The sequence below is a fragment of the Camelus dromedarius genome, chromosome 22 (assembly GCF_036321535.1).
Source record: "Camelus dromedarius isolate mCamDro1 chromosome 22, mCamDro1.pat, whole genome shotgun sequence".
Lineage (NCBI taxonomy): Eukaryota > Metazoa > Chordata > Mammalia > Artiodactyla > Camelidae > Camelus > Camelus dromedarius.
In genome coordinates, this window is record NC_087457.1 from 25,703,906 (window position 1) to 25,727,589 (window position 23,684).

General features: G+C 38.8%; 2 protein-coding genes across 4 annotated transcripts in view; one reads left to right on the forward strand and one right to left on the reverse strand.

Annotated features, from left to right (window-relative positions):
* Window positions 1–21,378, forward strand: part of PDLIM3 (PDZ and LIM domain 3) — a 28,846-nt gene extending 7,468 nt beyond the window's left edge. Inside the window, exons 2-8 of one of the 3 annotated variants that reach the window (XM_010974579.1) lie at window positions 723–874; window positions 2,526–2,610; window positions 10,597–10,664; window positions 15,393–15,656; window positions 17,297–17,427; window positions 19,001–19,112; window positions 20,421–21,378. In XM_010974579.1, the coding sequence (XP_010972881.1) occupies window positions 723–874; window positions 2,526–2,610; window positions 10,597–10,664; window positions 15,393–15,656; window positions 17,297–17,427; window positions 19,001–19,112; window positions 20,421–20,610 (1,002 nt within the window). In that variant the 3' untranslated portion in view covers window positions 20,611–21,378. Of the gene's footprint in view, window positions 1–722; window positions 875–2,525; window positions 2,611–10,037; window positions 10,226–10,596; window positions 10,665–15,392; window positions 15,657–17,296; window positions 17,428–19,000; window positions 19,113–20,420 lie in introns of all 3 variants that reach the window. The other 2 variants (XM_010974580.3, XM_010974581.3) reach the window with 2 other exon arrangements.
* CFAP96 (cilia and flagella associated protein 96) overlaps window positions 1–23,684 on the reverse strand; it is a 127,831-nt gene that overhangs the window by 72,113 nt on the left and 32,034 nt on the right. The gene's annotated exons all lie outside the window — the stretch shown is intronic.

The window sequence follows — 23,684 nt, forward strand, 5'->3', positions numbered from 1 at the left end:
GTTCCCAGGGGTTCTAAACTCTGAATATTTAACTCACACTTGGCCTCTAGCAATTTGTTCAGAATTTTAGTGAATTCTTCTTAACAGGTAGTATGGTGTCTTCATCTTCTATTTTCTGATACAGGTGAGCCCACACTTACATCTCGTCTTTCCTTGGAAGCTCCTATCTTTCCTTCCATTCCAAGCTAGTTGATTGCCTTATAACTTCAGCTGTCTGAAGAGTCCAGGGAAGTTATAATTTTGCATATTAGCTGGCTTCTTCTTTTTAACACAAGAGGGATTGATTCTCTTCTGAGCTTTCTACATCCCAGGGGCATGACAGGGATGCTGAAGCAGTTTCAATTCAAATATAAAAGCTCCCCAAATGTAGTATACTTCTATTCCCAAATAGAGAATTCTAGGTGACAAAGAAACACTAAAAAACAAATTATTTTGTTTAAACCAAAGAAAATATGATTCAAACAGGGAGTTATGGAAGATGTTTTAAAAGAGAAGAAGAGATACATGGTAGAGTAAATATGGTTAGTAAGAAATAAATTAACTCACATAATGAGAAAATAGAGATAACAGAATTGATCAATTAAGAGTTATTTTAAGTTAAACTTAATATTTCCTAACCAATAAAACATATAAAATGTTACCAAGGTTAAATACAAATGCCAGGCACAAAACTCAAGATATTGCAGGATGTTGATTTTAAAATGTGTGATGATTTCTTCCAGATCACTCCAGGCAGCAAGGCGGCAGCTGCCAACCTGTCTCCTGGAGATGTCATCCTGGCTATTGATGGCTTCGGTACAGAGTCCATGACTCATGCTGATGCACAGGACAGGATTAAAGCAGCAGCACACCAGCTGTGTCTCAAAATTGACAGGTGCTCTTTAATTAATGGTGTTAAAATTTGATCTGTTTTGCAGGAGAACCTGAATCAGAACTATAAATGATTCATCCTCCCACTGAGAAGGAGTATCACAGGACCCAGAATTCTGACTGGCTTTTTAATATATCAGCCACTTTGGTTTGTTCTTCACTGAAGTCAGTCAGTCTAGTAGCTGTTAACAAATGATTTCTAAAAAGAATGCTCTGGAATGTCAGAATACTGAAAGCAGCTGAAAGAATTTTTTTCCCTCTACTAACCAAGTTAGTTGACAATGAAAATAGAACCATTAAAGGTATTGGCCATAAAAACACGGAACAGCATGTCGCGTTAGTTATACTGCTGTTCTAAACATGGTAGAGAATGGAATGGAATTTAGAAATGCTCCTGAAAGAATCTCATGCTTCCCAAAATGTGATCATGTCAAAAATTGGTTGCTAATATACTCTATGCCGTTGGCTTTTTTGTACTGAATTCAGCCTAGAAGAATCTCACAAGGTATGAGAGTGTATGTGCACATGAGGGTTTCAGACAATGAGACATTTCTGACCAAAAACAGTATTAGGAAATTGAACCTGATCTATTGCCATTAGATCTGAAACTGAGCTGTGAAAATAATGATTTGTTACAGCGTTGTTAGTGTGTTGATTCTGTTGCTGCTGTATTCGCAGTTTTCCCTGCTGTGGTACAGAAGGCACAAGCCATCAGCCACTCTGCCATGCCACGGGGTGAAACTGACTCTTCCCCATCTCTGCATAACCTGTGATCCTGCCAAGCACACAGTTTCTTAAGAGCCACACGATCCCAAGTAGATACATGAGAAAGGCTGGACAAAGCACATTTTCTTCATGCCAACGGCAAATCCACCTGGCAAATCACTCACTGCCTCCTGTGGCGCCCTGGGTAGGCTAGGAGGGAAGTAGGGGAGACCTAAGGAGCTTGCCCTGGGGTCATCTGTCTGCAGGGCATGCCTCCCGAATCTCCCTCTCCTGTACTGCTTCCCACATGCGCCGGAGACCACTTCCTCCAGAAACGGTACAACGTCCTTGCCTCAGTCAGTTCCAGATGCTATAAGTGAACACCACAGACTGGATGGGTTAAACAGCAAACATTTATTTCTCACAGTTATGGAGGCTGGAAGTCCAAGGTCAGGGAGCCAGCATGGTTGGGTTCTTCGTGAGAACCCCTTTCCCGGTCAAGTCCTCATATGGCCCTCCTTGGTATGTGCACACAGAGGAGAGCAAGAGAGATCACAGGCCTCTTCTTTTTATAAAGGCATTAATCCCACCATGAGCGCCCTACTCTCATGACCTAATCTAACCCCAATTACCTCCTAAAGACCCCACCTCCAAATGCCGTCACACTGGGGAGGAGGATTTCAACACGTGAATGGGGTGGGGGGTGCAGGGGGCACAAACATTCAGCCCATCGCAGTCCTCCAGGCAATTCTGATCGATTCGAGCCTTCCCAAAAGTACACTGAAAACATAAGACTAATTAGATGAGAGAGTACAGGATAATGAGCAAGGAATATTGCTTTTGCCTTTATCAAGGGTTGATAGTATTTTCACAAACATAGGCAATTAAAGTATCTCAAACTGGAAGTCCCATTAGAATTTGGGGGTTTATAAACTTTATTTTATTTACAGGGCGGACACTCGCTTATGGTCTCCACAGGTATCTGAAGATGGGAAGGCTCATCCTTTCAAAATCAACTTAGAATCAGAACCACAGGTATGAATTTTGGAGTAAATGGTGTTCACATTACGTTTCCTTTTAAATGATGCCCTCCAAGAGGAAAAAGTGACAAATAGAAAAAACTGGAATAAGCCACCAGATGAAGTAGCTATCTTTACTCTCTGAGATTAATTTACATTATCCATGCCATCCTACATCAAGAAAAAAGAGAAGTATGCCTAGGCAAACATCTTGTTCAAAGACAAACAGATTCTCATCAGGAAAAATGTGGCTATATCCAAGTAGAGTCTGCTTATTTTTTCATTTTTCTATGATGGACTTTTGCCAAATGACCATGAGTTAATCCAAGAAATTTAAGATGTTAAAGCAAAACAAAAAATAGGGTCTCTCATTTGAAACAGGTGTCTCTAATCTTATAGTTATCGTGAACTTCAATTCCTCAAGGTCTTCACCCAGATCTTATTTTACATCCTTCTTTGATGATCAGTTCTGGCATTCTGTAATTAAGCTGACTCTAGGGAAAGAGTTTTGCATTATGTAATCATGATGATATTCTGCCTGTGCAGCTGAATTACAAAAGATAAAGGATCTTCCCTTGAGGCAACTCTATCTACGAAGCTAAATTAATCTAACACTCTGATGCTGACCTGACTATGCCTACTTTCAAAAGCTCCAAAAAAACTGAAATTAAACCAAACCTCCATTGTGCCATATGGAAAATATAATCAATAAAAGGATTTTTGAACCTCTCCTTGGTCAGAAGCTCCCCAAGTTTAGAGAGACAGAGATATATAAATTGAATACCCCTTTTTAAACAAGCACCCCTGCTAAGCTAATTATATATCCCCAGAGTTCAACTAATGAAAATGAACTGAAAATATGGTTCTAATTTATGCTTCAGCAAGGTTTCCCCTTTCAGGAACACCGACTCCTGAAACTGTCCTTCAGGTTTTTCACTGTCTCCATCAGCCTCCATTCATTTCCTTCTTAGTAAAATACATGTAGGATACATACGTACATGTGTCTTACAGGGCTTCTCAAAGATTTCAATAAAATAATATAGAACAATAATTTGGCACACTGAATTGCTCATAGAGATATTCAGTCAGGTGGGCTCTGTCGTGATCACTGGGTACGGCACCCCTCTCACCAGGCGGTGCTCAGAAGGCCTCCTGGCCTTTCCTAACAGTGAGACAGAGCTTCCTGGAGACCAGAAACGTCTTCCTCACTGCTCTCCACGGGGCATTACATATTACTCTGGATGAAAACTTTATCATCAGCTCAAATACAAACCCCCCCAACCCCAGGAGAAGAAACATACTTCAACTTTCAGAGGGAACGAGTTTATCAGATCCTTGTCCGAGACTTTTTACTGGAGGGAGAGAAGAGCGTGAGCCTAAAAGCCACTCAGAGCAAAAGGGGGAGAAGGGCTTCAAACTGAGTAAGATAAGGACAATCACGAAGGCGGAGCCGGTGTGTCTGCTCGTACTCTGAGTTACCCCAGGTGTAGCACACAGCAGGCGCTCATTAAACAGCTGACGAATGAATGAAAAGAACCAGAGGCCCTAAAGAGAAACAGTTCTAACATGGCAGCCGTGGGGACATACTCTCAGGCTGGGGTTCTGCCACCGCCCCCAGAGGCTGCGTGCACAGCAGAGTGATCCTGAAGGCTGCGGCGGCCCTTCAGGTGAGAGCTCTGCTCTTCAGGGTGGGTGAGTATGAGGTAAAAGGGACGAGACAGGCAGTCAGTGCGGGGAGAAGGGACCTGCAACCTGGTGGTGGCTTACCCCGCATCTGAGGTAGATGGGTGAGTGACACCTCTAAGCATCCTCTCGGATGGAAGGAGAGACCGGAAGAAGGAGGCAGAACAGTTCTCCAGGCAGAGCTGTCATTTGCAGACAGCCCGTGGCAGTAATGCCCAACCCGCCTGCTTCCTCTAACCCTCAGCAGTTCATCACTTAGAGGCATCACGGGAGCAAAAGAGACCATGTGGTGCTTTAAAAAACAAAAAAGGGAAATAAATTTAAGGCTCACATATACACATATATTGACCCTCCCCCAATCTCTGATTATCACTATGACAAATTGGATAGAATTCTGAATTTGCTTTTCTATATAGTGTACACATCCAAAATTGGACTGCACCTTTTGCACATTTCCATTCAAATTTTTTTCCTAATTTTTTTAAACCCAACTTCATCAATATGAGATGCTAAAATATGGGACACATATTTGACCAAAGTGCCAAATCCCCAGTGATCCCTGATCACATTGCAGTTTCCACTCCAGCATGTGGGCGACTCAGCACGTACGGATTTCATTAGGCACAGGGTGAGCCAGAGCATCACGGGAGCCTGGGTTTTGCTAATGTCTCTGGTCCAGAGTTGGAGTTTCAAGGCACCTGTCTGGGCTTTACTCTAGAGGAGGCCCCTTTTGTAGACCTATGAGTATTAATTTATGACTATGGTTAGTCTAAGAATTGATTTTAGAAGATAATCTAAATTTTAAATACTCCGGCCACTTGTCAGTCATTTATTAGCCCACGTGTCCTGCATTTTGCAGTTAGACAATATGGGTATTTATGATACTACAAACAGGAAAAAGATAAAGAATGGGAACGGTTTTGTTTTTGTTTTTTTTTTAAAAGGGTGAAGATTGGGTTAAGGGCTACAGAACTTGGTCAGATGGAGCCTCTGAACATTCCATTAGTTTGAGTCATGACTAATTCTTACTTGCACCCTCTCCAAGAGGCCAGTGTTTGAAAGGCTCAGGAATAAGAACCATTTCAGTTCTTCCCCTCAAGGACCAAAATATTCCTACTCCTTATGAACCTCAGGCCAGATTCCTGCAAGACCAGTGCACGTAACTTGGCACTTCAGGACAGACCTTCCCTATACGACACAGCTAAATGTCAGCACAGCCTCTCCTATCTGAAAATCCTACAGCATAAACTAGAACAAAATGCAGTGGTAAATATCAAACAGTGAATTTAACTTGTAGACTGAGATTGGAGAAAGGCTAAACTGTGGTTATGTTTATATTCCTTTTTAGAAAAAAAGTAATACAAAGCTATGCAAAGAGAGGTCCTACAAAGAGAGGTTCCTTTTCTTTCCCCAAAACAGAACCCTACAAATAAAGCCAACCCCTTCTGGACAACAAAGGTGTGTCAGGCTGAAAAACAGATGTCATTAAATCTTTCAAATGCCATTGAGTGATACAATATTTGAGGTCTCATTTCTCAACCCAAGTCAAACTTCTGTTATAAGTTATATGACGTTTGCTAATGGAATAAAATACTCTTTTTCATTTTAAAAGCAATACATACTCATTGGGGAAAAAAGATTATATCCTACCATCCAAGCCCAACCACAAATAATGAAATGTTAGTGTATTTTTTTCCAGTTTTTTCCCTAGGAATAGGTTTAGGCTTTGGGGACATTTTCTTACACAGTTACAGTAATAAATGACATAAAATCTTAGTATCTAGAGTTTTTACTTTTCCATGCTATTATTAAATAGCTAAATTTTGATTTTATGAATTTAGACTCAAATCTTAGGGTTAAAAGAAACCTTACAGATTGTTTAGATCAATCCCCAGCCATTGAATAAACTTCCATACAATTCAGAACTTGGCCCGTGAGCAGACAGGTGCATTTTTTTACACAAAGCATTACTCTAGACTAAAGGTACGTGTTAGAGTTCTTTGTCCCTCTCTAATGCTTACATTCTCCAATAAAACATTCCCCTCGCCTTTATTTAATATTCGCTGAACAACTCACGATCATAAAGTACTTATCACAAGACAGGAAAATATATTTTTCAGAAATAAAAATGCTGTTTTCTAAATGAGAAAATAGTTGTTTCCATCTCCATATAAAAGACTGCATCCTTTCCATGAAAGATTTGATAATAAAGATATATTGCATGCACAGTCAGGTGGGGTGTGGGTTAAAGTTGTCCTATTTTCATAAAATAACTTTACACTGTTTTGAGAACTGGACAGCGGCCTACACAAAACAAGTTTTCATAAAATCCCCTTTTCCCCACACTCTTCCCCAGTGAGATATGGGGAAACACTTGAAACAGATCACTGAAGAAAAAACAATGATACGGGTGACTTTTCATCTGAGGGGTGAGCATGAGAGGGGGGAAGGGATTGCTCACAAATTCCAAACATGATTAAATATAACCATCTCCTCAGTTTGGCTTGATATGATCACTTGATAGAGTTTGTTTCCCTTATTTCACCACCATTTTTCTTATAAATAAACAGATCTGCATATTATCACACATGTATCAAACATGTTGTTTCTATTAGTAAGTGCCTCAGTTCTCAGACTGAATCTTTATCCAAGTAAGAAATTGAAAGGTGAAACGTCTTTGAATGATGTCATTGCTGAGGTCGTTTCAAGGACTTGGGAGATTGTTGTCAAGAGCTGCATTCTCCCTGATGTCAATTGATCTCTGTCAAGTTACTTAGCTTTTACTCTGGCAGTGCTAGCATTTCATGAATTCAAAATATTATTCCTTAATATGAGCTCCTAACATTTAAAAATAATATTTTAAAATCTAATTAATTACAATGATTACTTACTGAATTCCTAAGAGAGAAGAATCACTTGGATGCTTTTGTCTGGGTAGAATAAACACAAGAGCTGGACTGTATTAACTGCTATATAATTTTTTTTACCAGTATTTTCCATTACTAATCATTTTCCAAGAAAAAATAAAAAGGAATAAAGTGGAACAGCAACCTTCTAATTGGCTTTGTCTTTTGATTCTGTTTGACCATCAACAGTGATGTAAGACTTGGATAGAATGTTGCCTCTCCGTGACATGTTTAAATTTTTTGTTTACCTTTAGTGTATACACTTCATTGTGCTTTTATGGAATGACTCCAGCAGCCCATAAACTAATGCTTTGCAAAGCCTGAATACAAATGTTCGAAGCCTGTGTTAGAAACACTTCCTTTTATGATCTGAGTAGAAAATAGAGGTTTTTCGTGTTTTTTTTTTTTTTAACAAATTACACTTTTGTGACCTTTGCGGTAACTAAAACTGAAAATGGCAAAGAAAAAGCTTGGAGTTGATTAACTTGTGTGCTGCTTTTTAGAAGTACTACTAGAGATTATTACCGCACAAATATTTTCAGAGAAGATGCCTCATTTACAGGATAGTTGCTATTCATGTGTATCATTTTAAGACTAAGAAGAAATAAGAGCATCAGATTTTGCCCCCATAAAGCCATCATATTATGTTAACTGATCTTTGTAAATTCAATTCTATACATCAAGTTCTTTAAAGCATATCATACTTATCTTTAAAAAAAAAAAAGATAAATTCCACAAACCTTGAGTCCTTCAGTACTGCCTGATTTACTCTATTAATTAACCTGAGAGATTTTATATATATAATCCACCAAAACTAAATTAGGCGATTAACCTTCTGTCTTCTTTCATATCCCAAAGAGTAACAAAGCTTTGAATCATGGCCGTTGTCATTACTTACGATTATTTCCCATTCACATTTTTCATGCCGTAATAATAGCTAATCATAACAATTAATCATAAAACACAGCCAATCCAAATTCATTATTAAATCAGCCAAAACCATCAGTCTGTACCACTATATGAATGTTTGACTACACACGTTTTCACGTGTTCTGGGATTCAGCATTTTTCTAAAGCCACATGTGGTTGTTTCAGTCATTCTGCTACCTAATATCAGCAACTACATTGTCACCCAACCGACTCTTAGGCAATGAACCATTATTGTGGAGGAAAAAAATAAAAAGAATCCATAAGATATTAGCCAATTCAATCATATTATAACCTCATCGGCTATTGTATTCAACCCAGGCCTTCCTTTCAAGTTCAGGAAGCTGTTAAAACATGCTGTCCAAGGTTGAGGAGAGGAAAGCTCCTCTTTATCACATCACAGATTTTCAGGTGCCATGAGATTTGGGGCAGCTGGAGTCCAAGAATCAGCAGGGCTAGTGTTTGAAGCTGCACCCCATTTGCCTCATTGTAACTGTAAGAGGGCTTTGCCAGGAGACCTAGGTGGGGGAACAGGGAGTATGTGTGATGACTGCCTGCCCAGGAGAACCGAAAGGAAGCACCTCGCTGCTTGAGTCCCCGAGGAAGCTGCTGGTGTTCTCCTGCACAAGAGTCGCAACACAAAACTCTGGTTCCACCCCTAAGAAATGGATATAATCTCTTTTCTAAAAAGCACCATCCCACAACTCACTCTCTAAAATGACAGGAAGAAAAAAAATGATACGAACAAGACTAGTCTAAGATCTTTTTATTTTTTAAAAAAACAGTCTCCATTAACATTTCAAATCATCATAAATGTGTGTAGTATTTGAGATCTGTTTGAAACACTGGTGGCAGAGTCACTAAAGTAAAGGAAGTTGATGTGAATGTGTGATTGAAAAATACTGTAAAGATTTATCTTACCAGTTCTGCCAAATGAAAAGATTTGGAAAGGGAATCAACTCATGTGTGTTTTAGCATTCCCTCTTGGTTTTCTTCCGTTGCTTGGAGGAGAAAAAAATTAGTGACTTTACAAAATTATAAATCTACATAAAAATTGGAAAACTTGATCACTACATTAAAAGATAATAATATAGAGTTTCAGATCATTCAGGTATGTTTCAAACTCAGAGTTTAGGACTGAAGTTTGGGCCTTTTCCCCATAAAGCGAAAATTCTTTTGTGAATCATACATTCGCTATCTCTGAATTGCTGGGAATTGCTTAAGTCTTTTTGGGACTAGAGTAAACATAAACACACAACATGAAATCATCACAATAAAAAGGGAGGCATTTCTATATATGTTATTCTGCTTTCAAAAAGAAAAAGTCGTTTAACTCTTATTATTTTTTCTAAATTTAAGGTTATATCTTAATGCAAATTAAGAATTTTGTTTTTTGTCATAGGTATTAAGAAAAAAATCAGAAAAATGTGGATTATTTAAAATGATTCAGTCCAGTTACTCATAAATGTTCATTCCCTTTCTGATGGTTTTATTCTCCCATTTCCTACAATGGGGGAAACATTAATAGAGGAGAAAGCATATGTAATTCCTACTTGAGAAAATGTCAAGTAGAATCATTTTTCTAAGCCAAAAATCTCATTTCTGACACAAAATTTCTGTATTCGAATGAGTCCTGTGAGAATGTCTTAAAAGTCAAAAGAAGGCATTAGGGAGCAGACAAAAGGTATAATATTCAAATTATTTTATAATATTTTAAGTAAGGTCAATCAATCCCTTTGCACCTTAACATTTGAAGGATGAATACAGCATGTGTACAGTTCACGGAGAATGGTGTCCTCCTTTTACCCGGCCATTAATCTCGTAGTGGGTAAAGAAGCCTTGATTAACAAGAGCGATGCTGTCGGTCTGCATTAATGGCTTTGTCGTGCATTCTGTGGCTCTGTGTATTTTGTCTGCCATTGTACAGGAGTTCAGACCCATTGGTGCCGCGCACAACAGAAGGGCCCAGCCTTTTGTTGCAGCAGCAAACATTGATGACAAAAGACAGGTAGTGAGCGCTTCCTATAACTCACCCATTGGGCTCTATTCAACTAGCAATATACAAGATGCGCTTCACGGACAGCTGCGGGGTCTCATTCCTAGTTCACCTCAAAAGTAAGTATTCGACTTGGTTTCTGGCCACCATGTTTTAACGGTGATAGTGCGACTTCTTTTCCTTTCAAAAGTCCAGCTCTTGCTGTTTTATTTTTACTTTCCTGAAGGCACCATCAGGTTTTTATTTTAAAGACAAGCATCTAGAACATGGTTCTAATGTTCTGGAGTCCAGTCCGCCAGTTCCCGAACATTTAGTGAATAGATGGTTAAAAGGAAGAAATCGCTCTGGTTCCATCATCACCCTTCTTAGCCATGTCAATATTTGGTGGTAAATAATCCTTTCTGTACAGTTATTGTTTAATTTAATCTAAAATATAAGTATATGCATTAATCTTCCACTGAGGGACTTTTTTAACCCTTTGTCTTTACAGGATGTGAACTACTTTGAACACAAGCACAATGTTCGGCCCAAACCTTTCATAATCCCAGGCCGAAGCAGGTCATAAGCTTTAAGACTGTGAAGTTTGAAGTGCATGCTTCTTTAACAAATCCTGCTAAGCACCATGCAATGTAACTCTTAGGTGTTTGGAGTGACTTTTATCATTTTGAAGCTTATTTCAAAAGCAAAAGAAACAAACTCACTAAGCAAAGAATAGTAGCCAACTAACCTCCATTTCCGAGAGTAAATACTGACAAGATTACAGTGCTGTGAAATATTATGCAATCCCCGTGTGTATTTATAACTAATGCCCCTGCTGTTCACAGGATCGCATCCAGAACACGGTGACCTTTGAGGCAGGCAGACATACTCTACCCCAGGGCAAGAAGGCCCAGTCAGAGGGAACAAAAATGAAAACCAGCCCCAGTCAGGAGTGAGGAAGCAGGAGAAAAAGCTGGAAAGGCTGGTGGAGCTTTGTGTGCTTGAGAGGCTGATTATTTCATCTTAGCACCTGCTTCTCACTGTGCCCTCAGAGCCCACCAGGTAACCCCACTCATTCTACGTAAAAATATATCTGCATTCTTATGGGTGCTTGCACAGGAAGAGAGGCCGCCTGAAAAGGAATTATTCCACTTGAGGGGAAATAAGTACAAAGAAAGAAAGAGTTAGGAGGGAGGGAGATTTATTCAGTTATCCTCAGAGGTAACTGTCAGTCAGAAAAACAGATCATCAATGATCCTGTTCAGATCTTCTCCAGAAGTTAAATTCCAACTTACGAGGGAAGAAATTAATGTCCTGTATTGCCACATCATGAAACAGTGACTTCAAGAAACCTCAAACCCATTTCTCTAACCTCAGCTACATCAGTCAGCCCAGAGGAAGGAAGTTGGTGGTTAGGCTAGATTGATCCTAACAAGTTAGAATCACTGAATAATGATCTACATCAGGTGTCTCAAATTAGTGGCCTGCAGGTAGTCAATTCACAGTGTTTTATTTAACCCTCCTGTTGTTTAAAAATATTAAATTGAGTTAAGTGCTTTAAGATGGAACACCCACTCTCCATCTTGTCAGAATGCCCAGCACTCCTAAGCTATGACACCTGGTCCATTGTCATATACGTGTGACCCTCCTGGGCCCTGCAGACATCTTAGTTTATGATGCCTGCTGTAGATAGTAAGTCATCACTTGATACATGATTTCCATGTGCTGACCTTTCCATAAGCTAGAGTCAGGGCCAGAGGATTACTTCAAAATAAGCCAGGCAATTTAGTGATATCAGATTCAGAAAGAAGCAACGGAGTAGAAGAGCAGGAGAAAGATGCTTAAAAAAGGCAATGACTACCAAGTACATCTCCCCCGACTGGAATGTAAACATCATATCCCCAGTACCTAGAAATGAGGCTCGGACAGAGTAAATGCTCCACAGGTGTTCATTAGGAATAAAATCCCAAGAGTGCCTAATCGTACTTCCTGAGTAGCAAGAAGAGTCAGGAGCTGTCATTCCTCTCTCAGACTTGTTCTACACAATTCTTTTTTACTTCTCTTAGTTTTTCCCTATTTCATTTTCAGTTGTTCCTATTCCATTTTTCTCTGCATCTTTTCTCTATTTCTCCACAATCAACAGCTTCCTAACTCCACTCTCAATAACATTAAAAAACATAAAAGCTAAAATGCTCTTTTACTGTTGAATATATATATACACACACATATATCTTCCTTAAGAAACATAGTGAAACTGATATACTTGCATTCTTTTGAGGTTAGCATAAGTGGAAGTTCACTAACTTGAGCGTTAGGACTTTAGGAGGCTTAAATAAAATAATACATTACAGTTAATACAGATCTTGCTTTTGCTAAAGACCAACAACATTAATAAAAATTCAGGAAAAGTCAGGGAGATTCAGTTATGTAATGCCTTTCTTTTATATTTTCATTTCAATTCAAACATGGTGATGATGACAAGCCAGTCAATTCTGTCACTGTGAAGTGCCTTTCAGTATAGCTGAATTTGGGAGAGGGGAGAGGAAAAACAGGGATGAGGGGATCTGCTTAAAAAACAGGTACCAGTACATAAACCTTAAAAAATCGTAAAAATGATTCCGCTATCCTTCCTTTCTTCCTGTGCCCCCTCACTATTTGCTCAAGTTTCTGAATTTCTTGTTCTTACCAAATGATTCCTCATCAAGGCGAAATTTTGAGTGGCTACTTACCAAGCAATAATTACACCATTAATGCACAATTTTTGAATCTGAAGTAAGTTGGAGATGCTAATATGTCCATCTCCGTGGGGTCTTACTACTAGCTAGGGTTCTTTTAATGTTTTCACCAAAAATTGAAGCATTTTAAAAGACCAGTATTTTCCTATGAAAATATGTAAATCTTTAAAGTCAAAGCTATCAATAAAAATAAATACAAGGCATTTTACAGATCTGAATGATAAAATACAATCTGGTGAGTGGTTTTTGGACAAGTCCCCGCTGGAAGCATGTCCCCAAAAGTCTGTATACACACCAGGGAAATTCATTCTCTGTCTAATGATCCATTCAGGTGCACAGCAGTAATGGGGGGTATAATCAACCTTAGGGGTTGCCAAGTCAGTAAGTCAACGTCAAGAAATCTTGATAATACCTACCTTTCCAGGTCACAGGAACAGGTCATGGTGACCCATGATGATCTCCACAGTGACTGGAGTCCATGAAAACTATTCTGTTTAGAGCATGAGTTCACAAGATCTTTTAAAATTGTCCCAGAAATTTATAAAAAGATAATTCTTGTTTGCTTAGGGTTTGTTTCCTATCTATTCAATTAGACAAGGGCCCTAAATAGAATGATAAAGAAATTAGGAAACAGAAGACACGATCTCTGCTTAAATAAAGTTATGCACATAAGCATGCATGGATGTAAGAACACAAAAAACAGAAAAAGACAACACTAACCACAACTGTAAAATAAGGTATGTCTGGTATCTGTAAGTTCTGAGTTGGTCATAGTTTGCCTCTGCTCTGTCTAGCACTATGCCTGGCTCACAGGAAGCTCAGAGCAGTTATAAATGCTTGTCGAAAAGTTCACTGTTTTGAGCCCAAGTCTCCCAATATTTAACTCAGTGTCTCAAATCCCTAAATTACAATTTAATAAACTTCACCATACTGAGGTCCATCAATATAATCCTGACTAAACTGCAGATAACTGAAATTTTATCTGTTCTTTTACCAAATGAAGTCAATTTCAGCACCCAGTATAGTGTGGAGTCTCTGAAAATGGTGAATAAACCACTTGACATTTTTGTATGGGATCAATCAGTTTACAGATTGAGTTTCAAACAGGTTCTCAACAGGCAGGAAGTAATAGAGCAAGTTTGTATTTACCTGCCTTGTTTAGTCTGTGTAGATGGTTGAATTGGATAGCACAATACAAAAAAAATTTGTTTAATTCATTTAGTGACATGGGCTGCCCAGACTAATCAGGCTGCAACACTGATGAAGCCAACAAAATCAGTTTTCAGTACGTCCTTCTGGTTTTTGCTCTCTGTATGAGGCTGAGGTTGGCATTAGCAGTCCTAGAAATCAAATGCAGATACAAGGCTATACCTGAGCCCTAAGAGAACACTGACCTCAACATAAACACACCATATAAATCGTTCTCTGGCTTGAGTTTACAGCAACACTAACCTGCAGGCATGATAGAAGTTTACATTAATATTTCTTTCGGCTTTGTCTTAAATGACTGTGCTTTAAAATATATATATATAATATATTCTCAGAATTTTTCTCAAAAAATGAATTTCTCATGCTGAACTTAAACTGCATGTAGAAAAAGGACATTTTGGTCATCAGCATGTCAGCTGTGACTAACCTCCTACCCATAGAGAATTCTGTTTATAGAGACTATGAAATTTCTGCAGTTGTTCTTAAAGTTGCATGACTGGCTTTTCTAATGGTTTAATAAGTTCCCTTAAGTGGTATTTAAAGGAAATGAGAAATATGCATGGAAATATATGTGTGCTTTACAAAATTTTACATATAGCTATGTATAAAAGAAATATATCTTAGCCCTATGTGCCATCTGAAAAGGCTGAGATCACCTTATTTGCCCTCTAATCATTAATTTCAAGGTGACAAGCATTTATTGGCTGCTTGTAGAGCCTACATTAAATCATTGAACAATTTTTAAAGTGTAGTTTTCACAAAAAGAATGAAAATAGAAAAAGTTAAAATGGTAATAAAACATTTCCAAAATAGTCCTGAAACATTATCTTTATTACACAACCTACAAGTTGCCTATTGCCATTCAATTAAAGCCCAATTGCATTTCTGAAAATACTTATTTTGAAATGTGTAGCCTAAATATTTGATTGGATCTTCATGCTGCATATTCAGTTACTCTTTGTGAAGGATCATTCATTAAAATTTCAGTTTTAAATACTGCAGCTCAGAAATGTAAAAGGGTGTCCAGCCAATGTAACTTCTCTGAACCGCTTACTTCATGCACAACTCTTTATATGTGTAACTCTCGCCTAATAGAACATATTGTCTAGAAGAACAGAGCCAAAAAATGCAACATCACCTGTAACTTCTAATTTCGTTAAACTTTTTTCAATCATGAATTTTTAAACGTCTTCCCTTTTAAAGTAAAGTCTAGCCAGAAAGAAACATTTCTTTTTAATTTGATTTGCTTCACTTCTTACTTTTTGCCTTCAATTCCTTTTAACCTCTCTGTACTTGTTCTCTGTGTTCTGTCTGGACTTTCTGGTTTCTGTGTCACGTCTGTGTAACGTGTTCATTAACACAGTGGATGCAGTACTCCGTCCGGTATTGACGGTGGCAGTGGACGTAGCACCCCTTCTTCTGTCAGTACTCTTAGTACTATTTGCCCAGGTGACTTGAAAGTTGCTGCTAAGATGGCCCCTAACATTCCTTTGGAAATGGAACTTCCGGGTGTGAAGATTGTACATGCTCAGTTTAATACACCTATGCAGTTGTACTCAGATGACAATATTATGGAAACACTTCAGGGTCAGGTTTCAACAGCTCTAGGGGAAACACCCTCAATGAGGTAATATGAGTCTTTCTGAACCATGGGCATATTAACTAAACACATGGGCAATGTCAACTTTACTGGTGTCTTGAAATGCTGTCTTAATTGAAAGAAAGCTATGTGAAGAACTTTCAAGAAAAAAATACTAAGGATCTATCGCAAACATCCAGGCTTAATGATAAAGGTGATTTGAAAAATTAACCAAGTAGAGTTTTATGTGACAGATCGCAAGAAAATGAAATCATGGAAGGGCCAAATGTATATATCTTTTGAAAAACTACAATGTACTTTATGCGTGGTACAATACTTCTCAAAAGTGATTTACAATCTAGTATACTCTGTGTTTCTTCTTTGGGGGGTCAAAAACTGGGAAAGGGATGGGAGGTTCAGAGAAGTTTCAAAAGAGATGATACCTCTTCTCTCTTCTAATGGCATCTTCTAGAGAGGTTCATTATTTTTCCATTTAAAATGTTTGCCATGAATAAGAGTTTATAAGTGAATACCTCAAACTATTAATGTAGATATTTAGTTTCCACTGGTCTCCATTTTGACTGATTTCTTCTTTGTTATGCATAATTGTTCAAAGTAATTTTGCCATCAAGTATTGTCAATTACAAAGATTTATTATAAGATAAAAATATTATTACTTCTTTCAATATTACAGAACCACTTTTTATAAAGTATTATGATGCTTATGAGTGTTATGTAAAAATATCCCAAAGATAACTCTTGGGATGAATACAATGAGATAATATTAGGGTGATGTATTTCAAAGCCATTTTGCAAGGGACTTCGGATATACAAGATGATTATTTCCAAATATGATATAGGTAATAAAAAATATGTGCAAATAGCAACTACCTTTTATAGACAATGTCATTATATGACATAAAATCAAAAAGCATTTGGTGCCTAACGTGTAGTTTTACTGTGGCATTTTTTATTGTTAATCATGAATTTATCTGTAGAAATTTTATTAAAATTAAGTTTCTATCATTTTTGTAAATGAATTGTAATGTGGCTATTTAGAAAATATTAGTGTAGTCAATATAACTGATATATATCTGAAAGTTGCTACATTATGCACTTTCAAACACTAACAAGTTGAATTTCTTCAATTTACAAGCAAAACGGACACCTTGGTTGTTTCCAAAAGTTAACAAAGCAAATTAACCTTAAAAACAAAACTAAACCATACACTTTTGCTTTAATATCAGAAATGAATCTGAATTTTATTGACAACTTGATGACTGAGAATAATCAAACGGGGCTCACTCGAGCACTTTCTATCATGTATATGTTGCTTTTTTTTTCCTGAGAAAGGTTAATTTTGTTCACATTATAATTATATATCCAACAGACACAGGCGCTATTTTTTAAGTTATTATTTCCTAACGATCACATTTTTGTCGCCCTCCAAAGGATTTTGCCACGTGGAGAAGTGCTGATGTGACCCCCAGGTTCATTAATGATATTGTTAAGGCCACCTATGTGAATTCACATTTTATTTTCACCTGTAATAGAGATTAACTTGAAAATGCTGAGTCTCTGCTCAGGAGTTGCTGTAAATATAGTGATCACTGCTAATTGATAGCTTGTGACTTGCTGCATGTACACGACGCCCCTGACGCTGCTCCGCCTGCCACGCTGTGTTTCAGTGAACCCACGGCCTCCGTGCCCCCCGAGTCAGATGTGTACCGGATGCTGCATGACAATCGGAATGAACCCGCTCAGCCTCGCCAGTCAGGCTCCTTCAGAGTGCTCCAGGAGCTAGTTAACGACGGCCCCGGTGAGCAGCCGTGAACGTCGGCTGAAACATTATAGACAGAGTCTACTGGAAGGGTCAGGGGAGAGGAAGATGACAAACATGATGGGGATGAGTCTAAAAACTGATTTCAATCAGGCATCAAATGAATCTTTGCTAAGAAGGGTTTGGGTGCTGCCTGGTTTAGGAAAGGAACTTCCAGCACATAGACAAGTAGTCCCTAACCTGATGGTAAAAGGGCACCAAAGATAAATCCCATCCACAGTAGTCAAGGGCTAGCTCAGCTGACAGATCATAAAATACAGTTTTGAATCAATATTGCCAAATTTCTCAGCCTCCCCCATGTCCCATGTTATCGTGATCATCAAAATTTTTAAATGACACTGGAATGAACCCTTACTGTGTTCCAAATCCTGTGCTGAGTACTCTGCATATATGATCATTTAATCCTCATAATAACTCAGTGAGGTAAGAGCTAGTATTTTCCCTATTCAACAAAAGAGAAACTGAGGCATAGAGAGGGCAGATTTGTACAGAGTCACACAGCAAGTGAGAAACAGAGCTGGGTCTTCAGCCCACTCCTGCTGTCTTCAGAGTTCATACTCTTACTAATGTTTTTTCACTTTCTCCAAAAAAAACATTATGCCATACACCAGAAATTGACACAACATTGTAAACTGACTACAGTTCAATTTTTAAAAATTAAAAAATAATAGCTATGTATTGCTGGTGGGGGATGTAGAATAGTGCAGCTGCTCTGAAAAACAGTATGGCCGTTCCTCAAAAAGTTAAGCATAGAATTGCCGTAGGATCCAGCAATCCCACTCCTACGTGTCTACTCAGGAGAAGTGAAAGCAGGGACCCAAACCAATACTGTACACCAGTGTTCATAGCAGCATTATTCACAGAAGCCAAAAGGTGGAAACAACCTAAATGTCTACCCATAGATGAATGGGTAAACATAATGTGGTATATCCATTTAATGGAATATTATTCAGCCTTAAAAAAGGAATGCTACAACATGGATGAACCTTGAAAATATTTTACTAAGTAAAATAAGCCAGAGACATAAGGACAAACATATGATCCATTTATATGAGGAGCCTAGAATAGGCAAGTCAGAGAGACAGCAAGTAGAATAGAGCTTACCAGGGCCTGGAAGGAGGGAGTTAATATTCTCTGGGTACAGAGTTTGCTTTGGATGATGAGAAAGTTCCAGAAATAGGTATTTGTGATGGTTGCACAACATTGTGAATGAACATTAGCTACTGAATCACACACTTAAAAATGGCTAAGATGGTCAATTTTATGTAATATTTTTAAATATTGAACCACAATAGAAAAAGAAAGAGTGCAAAATGTCCTCTGCCCCTTTCAGCCCCCTACAACAACAACAACAACAATTTTTAACTAATTTCATTTTGTAAGGTCCTGCTTCAGAACAAGTTATGCTTAAACCAGTCCTGCTCTTTTTGAAATGATAGTACGGGTGCAACTAAGAATTCCTTAGGTTAAAGTGCACACCTTAAAATAGAAGCAAAGTATAAACTGCAGCCAGCTGTTCCCTTGCCATAAATGGCAACACTCTGTTTTTCAGATGACCGTCCTGCTGGAACTCGGAGTGTGAGAGCTCCAGTTACTAAAGTCCATGGCGGTGCCGGCAGCACACAGAGGATGCCACTCTGTGACAAATGTGGGAGTGGCATAGTGTAAGTTTCATCTGCAACCCAAAAATGCATCATAAATCTTGGTGTCAGTTCTCTATTTCTTCTACTTGAAGACTCCATATAACTTTTATAAAAAACAAATTTCTGTTCATCGATTTGAAATATAAGGTCCATGACATTTAGCACATTTTGACCGGAATTCCTTAGATGTACCCCTAAGTTGGCATAAAATGTAAGTCAGAAATCTTGACTTATAATTTCATATATATATCCAGATATATTCAGGAAAGAAATTGCCGCAGAGGTGTATTTTAAAATCTTTTCCAAGAATCATAACTTCACTTCAGAAAGCTTGTATATTTCCTTTTCTGTATAAATCCAGGGAAACACATATGGGGGTCATCTGGTTGTTAATTAAAACACATTATCTTTACACAGTTTCTTAAGTTGCACAAATACTGAAATACGATTTTACAAAATACAGTTAGCTTCCATTTCAAGGGACTTTATGTGTGAATAGCCACACCTGCTGGTTCAAACCTTCAAGTGAACCAGATCACTTCAATCTGTCCACTTAATGCCCCACGGGGCTGCTTCTTCCAGCCCTTTTTTCTGTTTTTCTACCATCAGCTCATACACTGAGGCACCATCTGTCCAGTTACCCAGAATATATCCCAGGAGGGCAGTGGGAGAAAAGCGTGGTTAGAGCAAAAAGGAGACTGTGAGACAGAAATAAGCAGGACAGGGATCTCGGGAACAGAGAGGACCTCGTTAAACACGATAGTTTGTGACATTACCCAAAGCAGATATTGCTCCTACATTGGAGTTAATTGTTTTGACAGTAGAGGCAAGTCCACCCACCCATGGAAATTCCATCTCTGCCTTTTGATCTGTTCTCTCTGTGTTCCATAGAATAAATAGAAGCTGGACCACCAAGATAGAAAGCAATCAGAGGGACATTTAGTGATATGGACAACAACCTTGGTCAAAGTCAGAATCCCCTGCAGAGGTGTCTGTCTTATCTGTGTCCTGTCTCCCTCTTTCAAAGAAACACTGGGGAAGGATCATGAAGTAAGATCCTATAATTTTTCTAAAAAAAAACTTGTTTAAAAAAAATCTTAAAAATACACGTCAACATCAGAGAGAAACACGTGAAGGTTTATTATGGTTGTCTTGCTTCTCCCCGACAATTACATCAGTTTCACAGCTGTGCCCAGTTTCACAGCCGGAGGCTGTTCCTGGATGTGAAACAGATGACACCCACCTTACCCATAGTGCTGTCTCCCTTTGTACCGTGTTTTTGGCTTTGTTTTGTTTTTGTTTTCATGAGCCCTCCTTTTCCCCCAACAGCGGTGCCGTTGTGAAGGCGCGGGACAAGTACCGGCATCCCGAGTGCTTCGTGTGTGCTGACTGCAACCTCAACCTCAAGCAGAAGGGCTACTTCTTCGTGGAGGGGGAGCTGTACTGCGAAACTCACGCCCGAGCCCGCATGAGGCCGCCTGAGGGCTACGACACAGTTACTCTTTACCCCAAAGCTTAGGTCTTCAGCAGAACCGGCACGCATGCACCCACGCGCACCCACGCAGGAAGACGTTAATGGCTTGGGGCAGACCTAGAGCAAACTGCTGACTCCAAACCTAGAAGCAAGCTTTTAGACATTTATCTGACTGTATTCTCAGGAGAAGGAATGGGAGGCAGATGCCTGCTGTAACAGAAACATACATTCAACTCTTACTCTCTTTGAGGCTAGCAATAACTTAATGATACTTAAAGCAATGATTTTTTATGCCATACTCTACAGTTTACATTTATATTATGACCATCAAACATGTAAACTTCAGGATATTTGGGGGAGTCTAATTGTCTTTCCTTAACAAGTTGATTTTGCAATTGTAGTAAATACCAAATGACAATCTTGTAGTCTAACACAGCCTGCAGGTGTCTGTTATCTGTTTTAACTACTACAGTGCATGTCAGGGAGAAATTCCCTAGATTTCTCTAGTTTCATATTCAATTATACCACCGAATGCAACATACATAATAAATACACAAAATATTTTTTAAATACCTAATGAAGTGGCACTCAATGAATTCAGATGAAATCAACATTCCAACGAGAGGGCCCAGTCATATGTTGTGTACACTAACAACTCAGGTATTTTAAGAAAAATGTGGCTTCTTTAGTTTTTTTAACTCCTTTACTCTCTCTTATGAGCCCATAGTTTCTGCTGATAAGAAGGGAAATTTTAAATTGGCTAGTTAAAGGCGATGCAGTCTCTTTCACATTAAAACCACTTCTGCTTTGAAATAGTCTCCTTCATTTTAAATGTCTCTCTCAGATAAATACTCAGAGTCAAGGCTCAGACTCCATTAAGGCTCTTCTTTATTCTCAAGGCTCACTGCCACTGCTTTCTCCTTTCCAAGGTGGCATCTCCAGGAGGGGACATTTAGGGGAACCCCTGAGGAAGGTGAGGGTGCTCGTCTCCCAGGGTCCTGCTTGTATTCACTGCTGAAATCCATGGTTCCACCTGTGGTCTGTTTTCTCAACGTAGTTGGGACCAAGCAACAACCCCACTTCTACCACCACCTCCAAAAGTCTCAGCTCAGCCTTCCCTGGAGTCCCGGACCCTTTGCATCTCAGACACGAACTCCATCTGGCCCTTGGCTCTACTCTAGTCACCTTGCCTCTCATTATGGTGGCCCCATGGCAATGCCCCTGACCTGCATGTCTTACCTACCTCCCATGCTCCTCACCAGGGACACATGGGGACATATGAAACTGTCCCCTCCAAGTACAAACCATGGGAACCAGCTGGCTTGGGAGGTAGGGAATGTCTTAGGCCCTTGGTCTCACCATCTTGTCACAAAGTCATCTCTACCCTACAGCAGCGGCTGCCTTTGGGTCTGGAGCAAAGGATTCTACTAACGTCCCAAATGGAAAATAGGGCCCAAGTTGTATTACTCTGGGGTTCTCCAAAACTTAACTATCTCTGACCCTGATCTGTCTGGGGTTTTGAACCAGTGAGAAGAGTCAGACCACCTGCCGGTCTCTGTGGGCACTGGAGATTGACAGTGGGATCCCGCACCAAAGCACTGATCCATTCACAGAGCTATTCAAACAAAATAGGAAACTCAGAGATCAAAGAAATGAATGTATCCAAATACATTACTTTTTTTTGTTCGGATGTTATTTTAAAATACTTTTTCTTCTGGGAAGATATAACCTTAAAAGTTTGGAAGCTGAGAGCAAATGAATGGTAACTGACTTCAGAAACCTGAGAACGTTAAAAATCCAAAGCAGCAATGGAAAAAAGTGACAACCAACCCAGTTTACTCTACAGCATCTTGAAAAGGCACGGGAATTCATAGCACCAGGCATTTCTGGACTAGTGGATAAAGGTGGAGCTATGATAAGGAAGATGAGGTACAGGTGTGTGAGCAGCACTTAATGCTCAGAAGTGTCCCCTCTCCACCCCCTCCACCCCCACATCCCATGGCATTGCACAGCGGAAGTCTGCTAGGAATGATCTGGAGAAGATAAAACAGTATCTCTGGAGTCAGGAAACATGGTTGAGGGTACATGCACCGTACCAAGAAGAAGTTAATAAATAAGAATGAAAGACTTATAAGAAAAGTGTACATTAGACATTATATTGTACATTAATGTATATTTATGTTATATTTTAGGAGTGGTTTGGTCACTTTTTCCTACTGCTATAGACCTCAGCTATGATAAATGAGAGGCTTGTGATCTCAGGTTTTAAAAAAGATCATCTGAAGCTGAAAAACCCAGAAGTATTTTAGTCTGGTAATAAACTGCTAAGAATAGATGTGACTAGCTTGTTTTTGTGCAAGCTCTTGAATTTGTTCCAGATTCTTGAATCTGCAGCTGTTAGTCAACAGGTGAAAATGGATTCTCTAAGAAGAGCTACTATTTGAAGATTTTGAAATATTGTGACTCACGGATTTTTTTTTAATTGGCAGTAGAGATTTTAATTCTATCCTTTAGCAATGAACTTCCCAATAAAAAATAACTCAGACATTTTCAGGGCAGTTGTTAGACTGACTGACATGTGACTGGAAAAAGCAAATTCCCTGACAGAACACGCTCCACCACCTAAGGCCGAATGAAACAGAAACAGTCTCAGCACATTGAGAAAGGAGCACAGGTGACGTGTAATACCGTATCAGGAAACAGGAACTTTTAGTTCTAGTTTTATGAGATAGGACAATATTTCACTTAAATTTTCCAAAAGGATTTTCTCTCTATTTTTTAATTTATAAATTTATACCTCCTCTATCCTTTTGGAAAATTAAGGTGAAATATTGTCCTATCTCATAAAACTGTAACCTGTTATGGAGAGGGAAAAAAATATCAAAATAAACTTATTTGGGCAAAACCAGGGTTTCAGAATCAGAGAGTCTAGCACAGACCAGTTGGAAGAGTTTTTGAAAAGTTTCTAAACTTTCCCACGTTTCAGTTTTCCCCCATCTAGGAGATGGGGTTTTCCCCATTTCTGCAGTCTAAAGGAAATTTCATTATACTAGCTTTTTTATCTAATTCTAAACTATGTTCTGGGTAAGTAAATAATCACTTTACTTGACTTCAGCAAC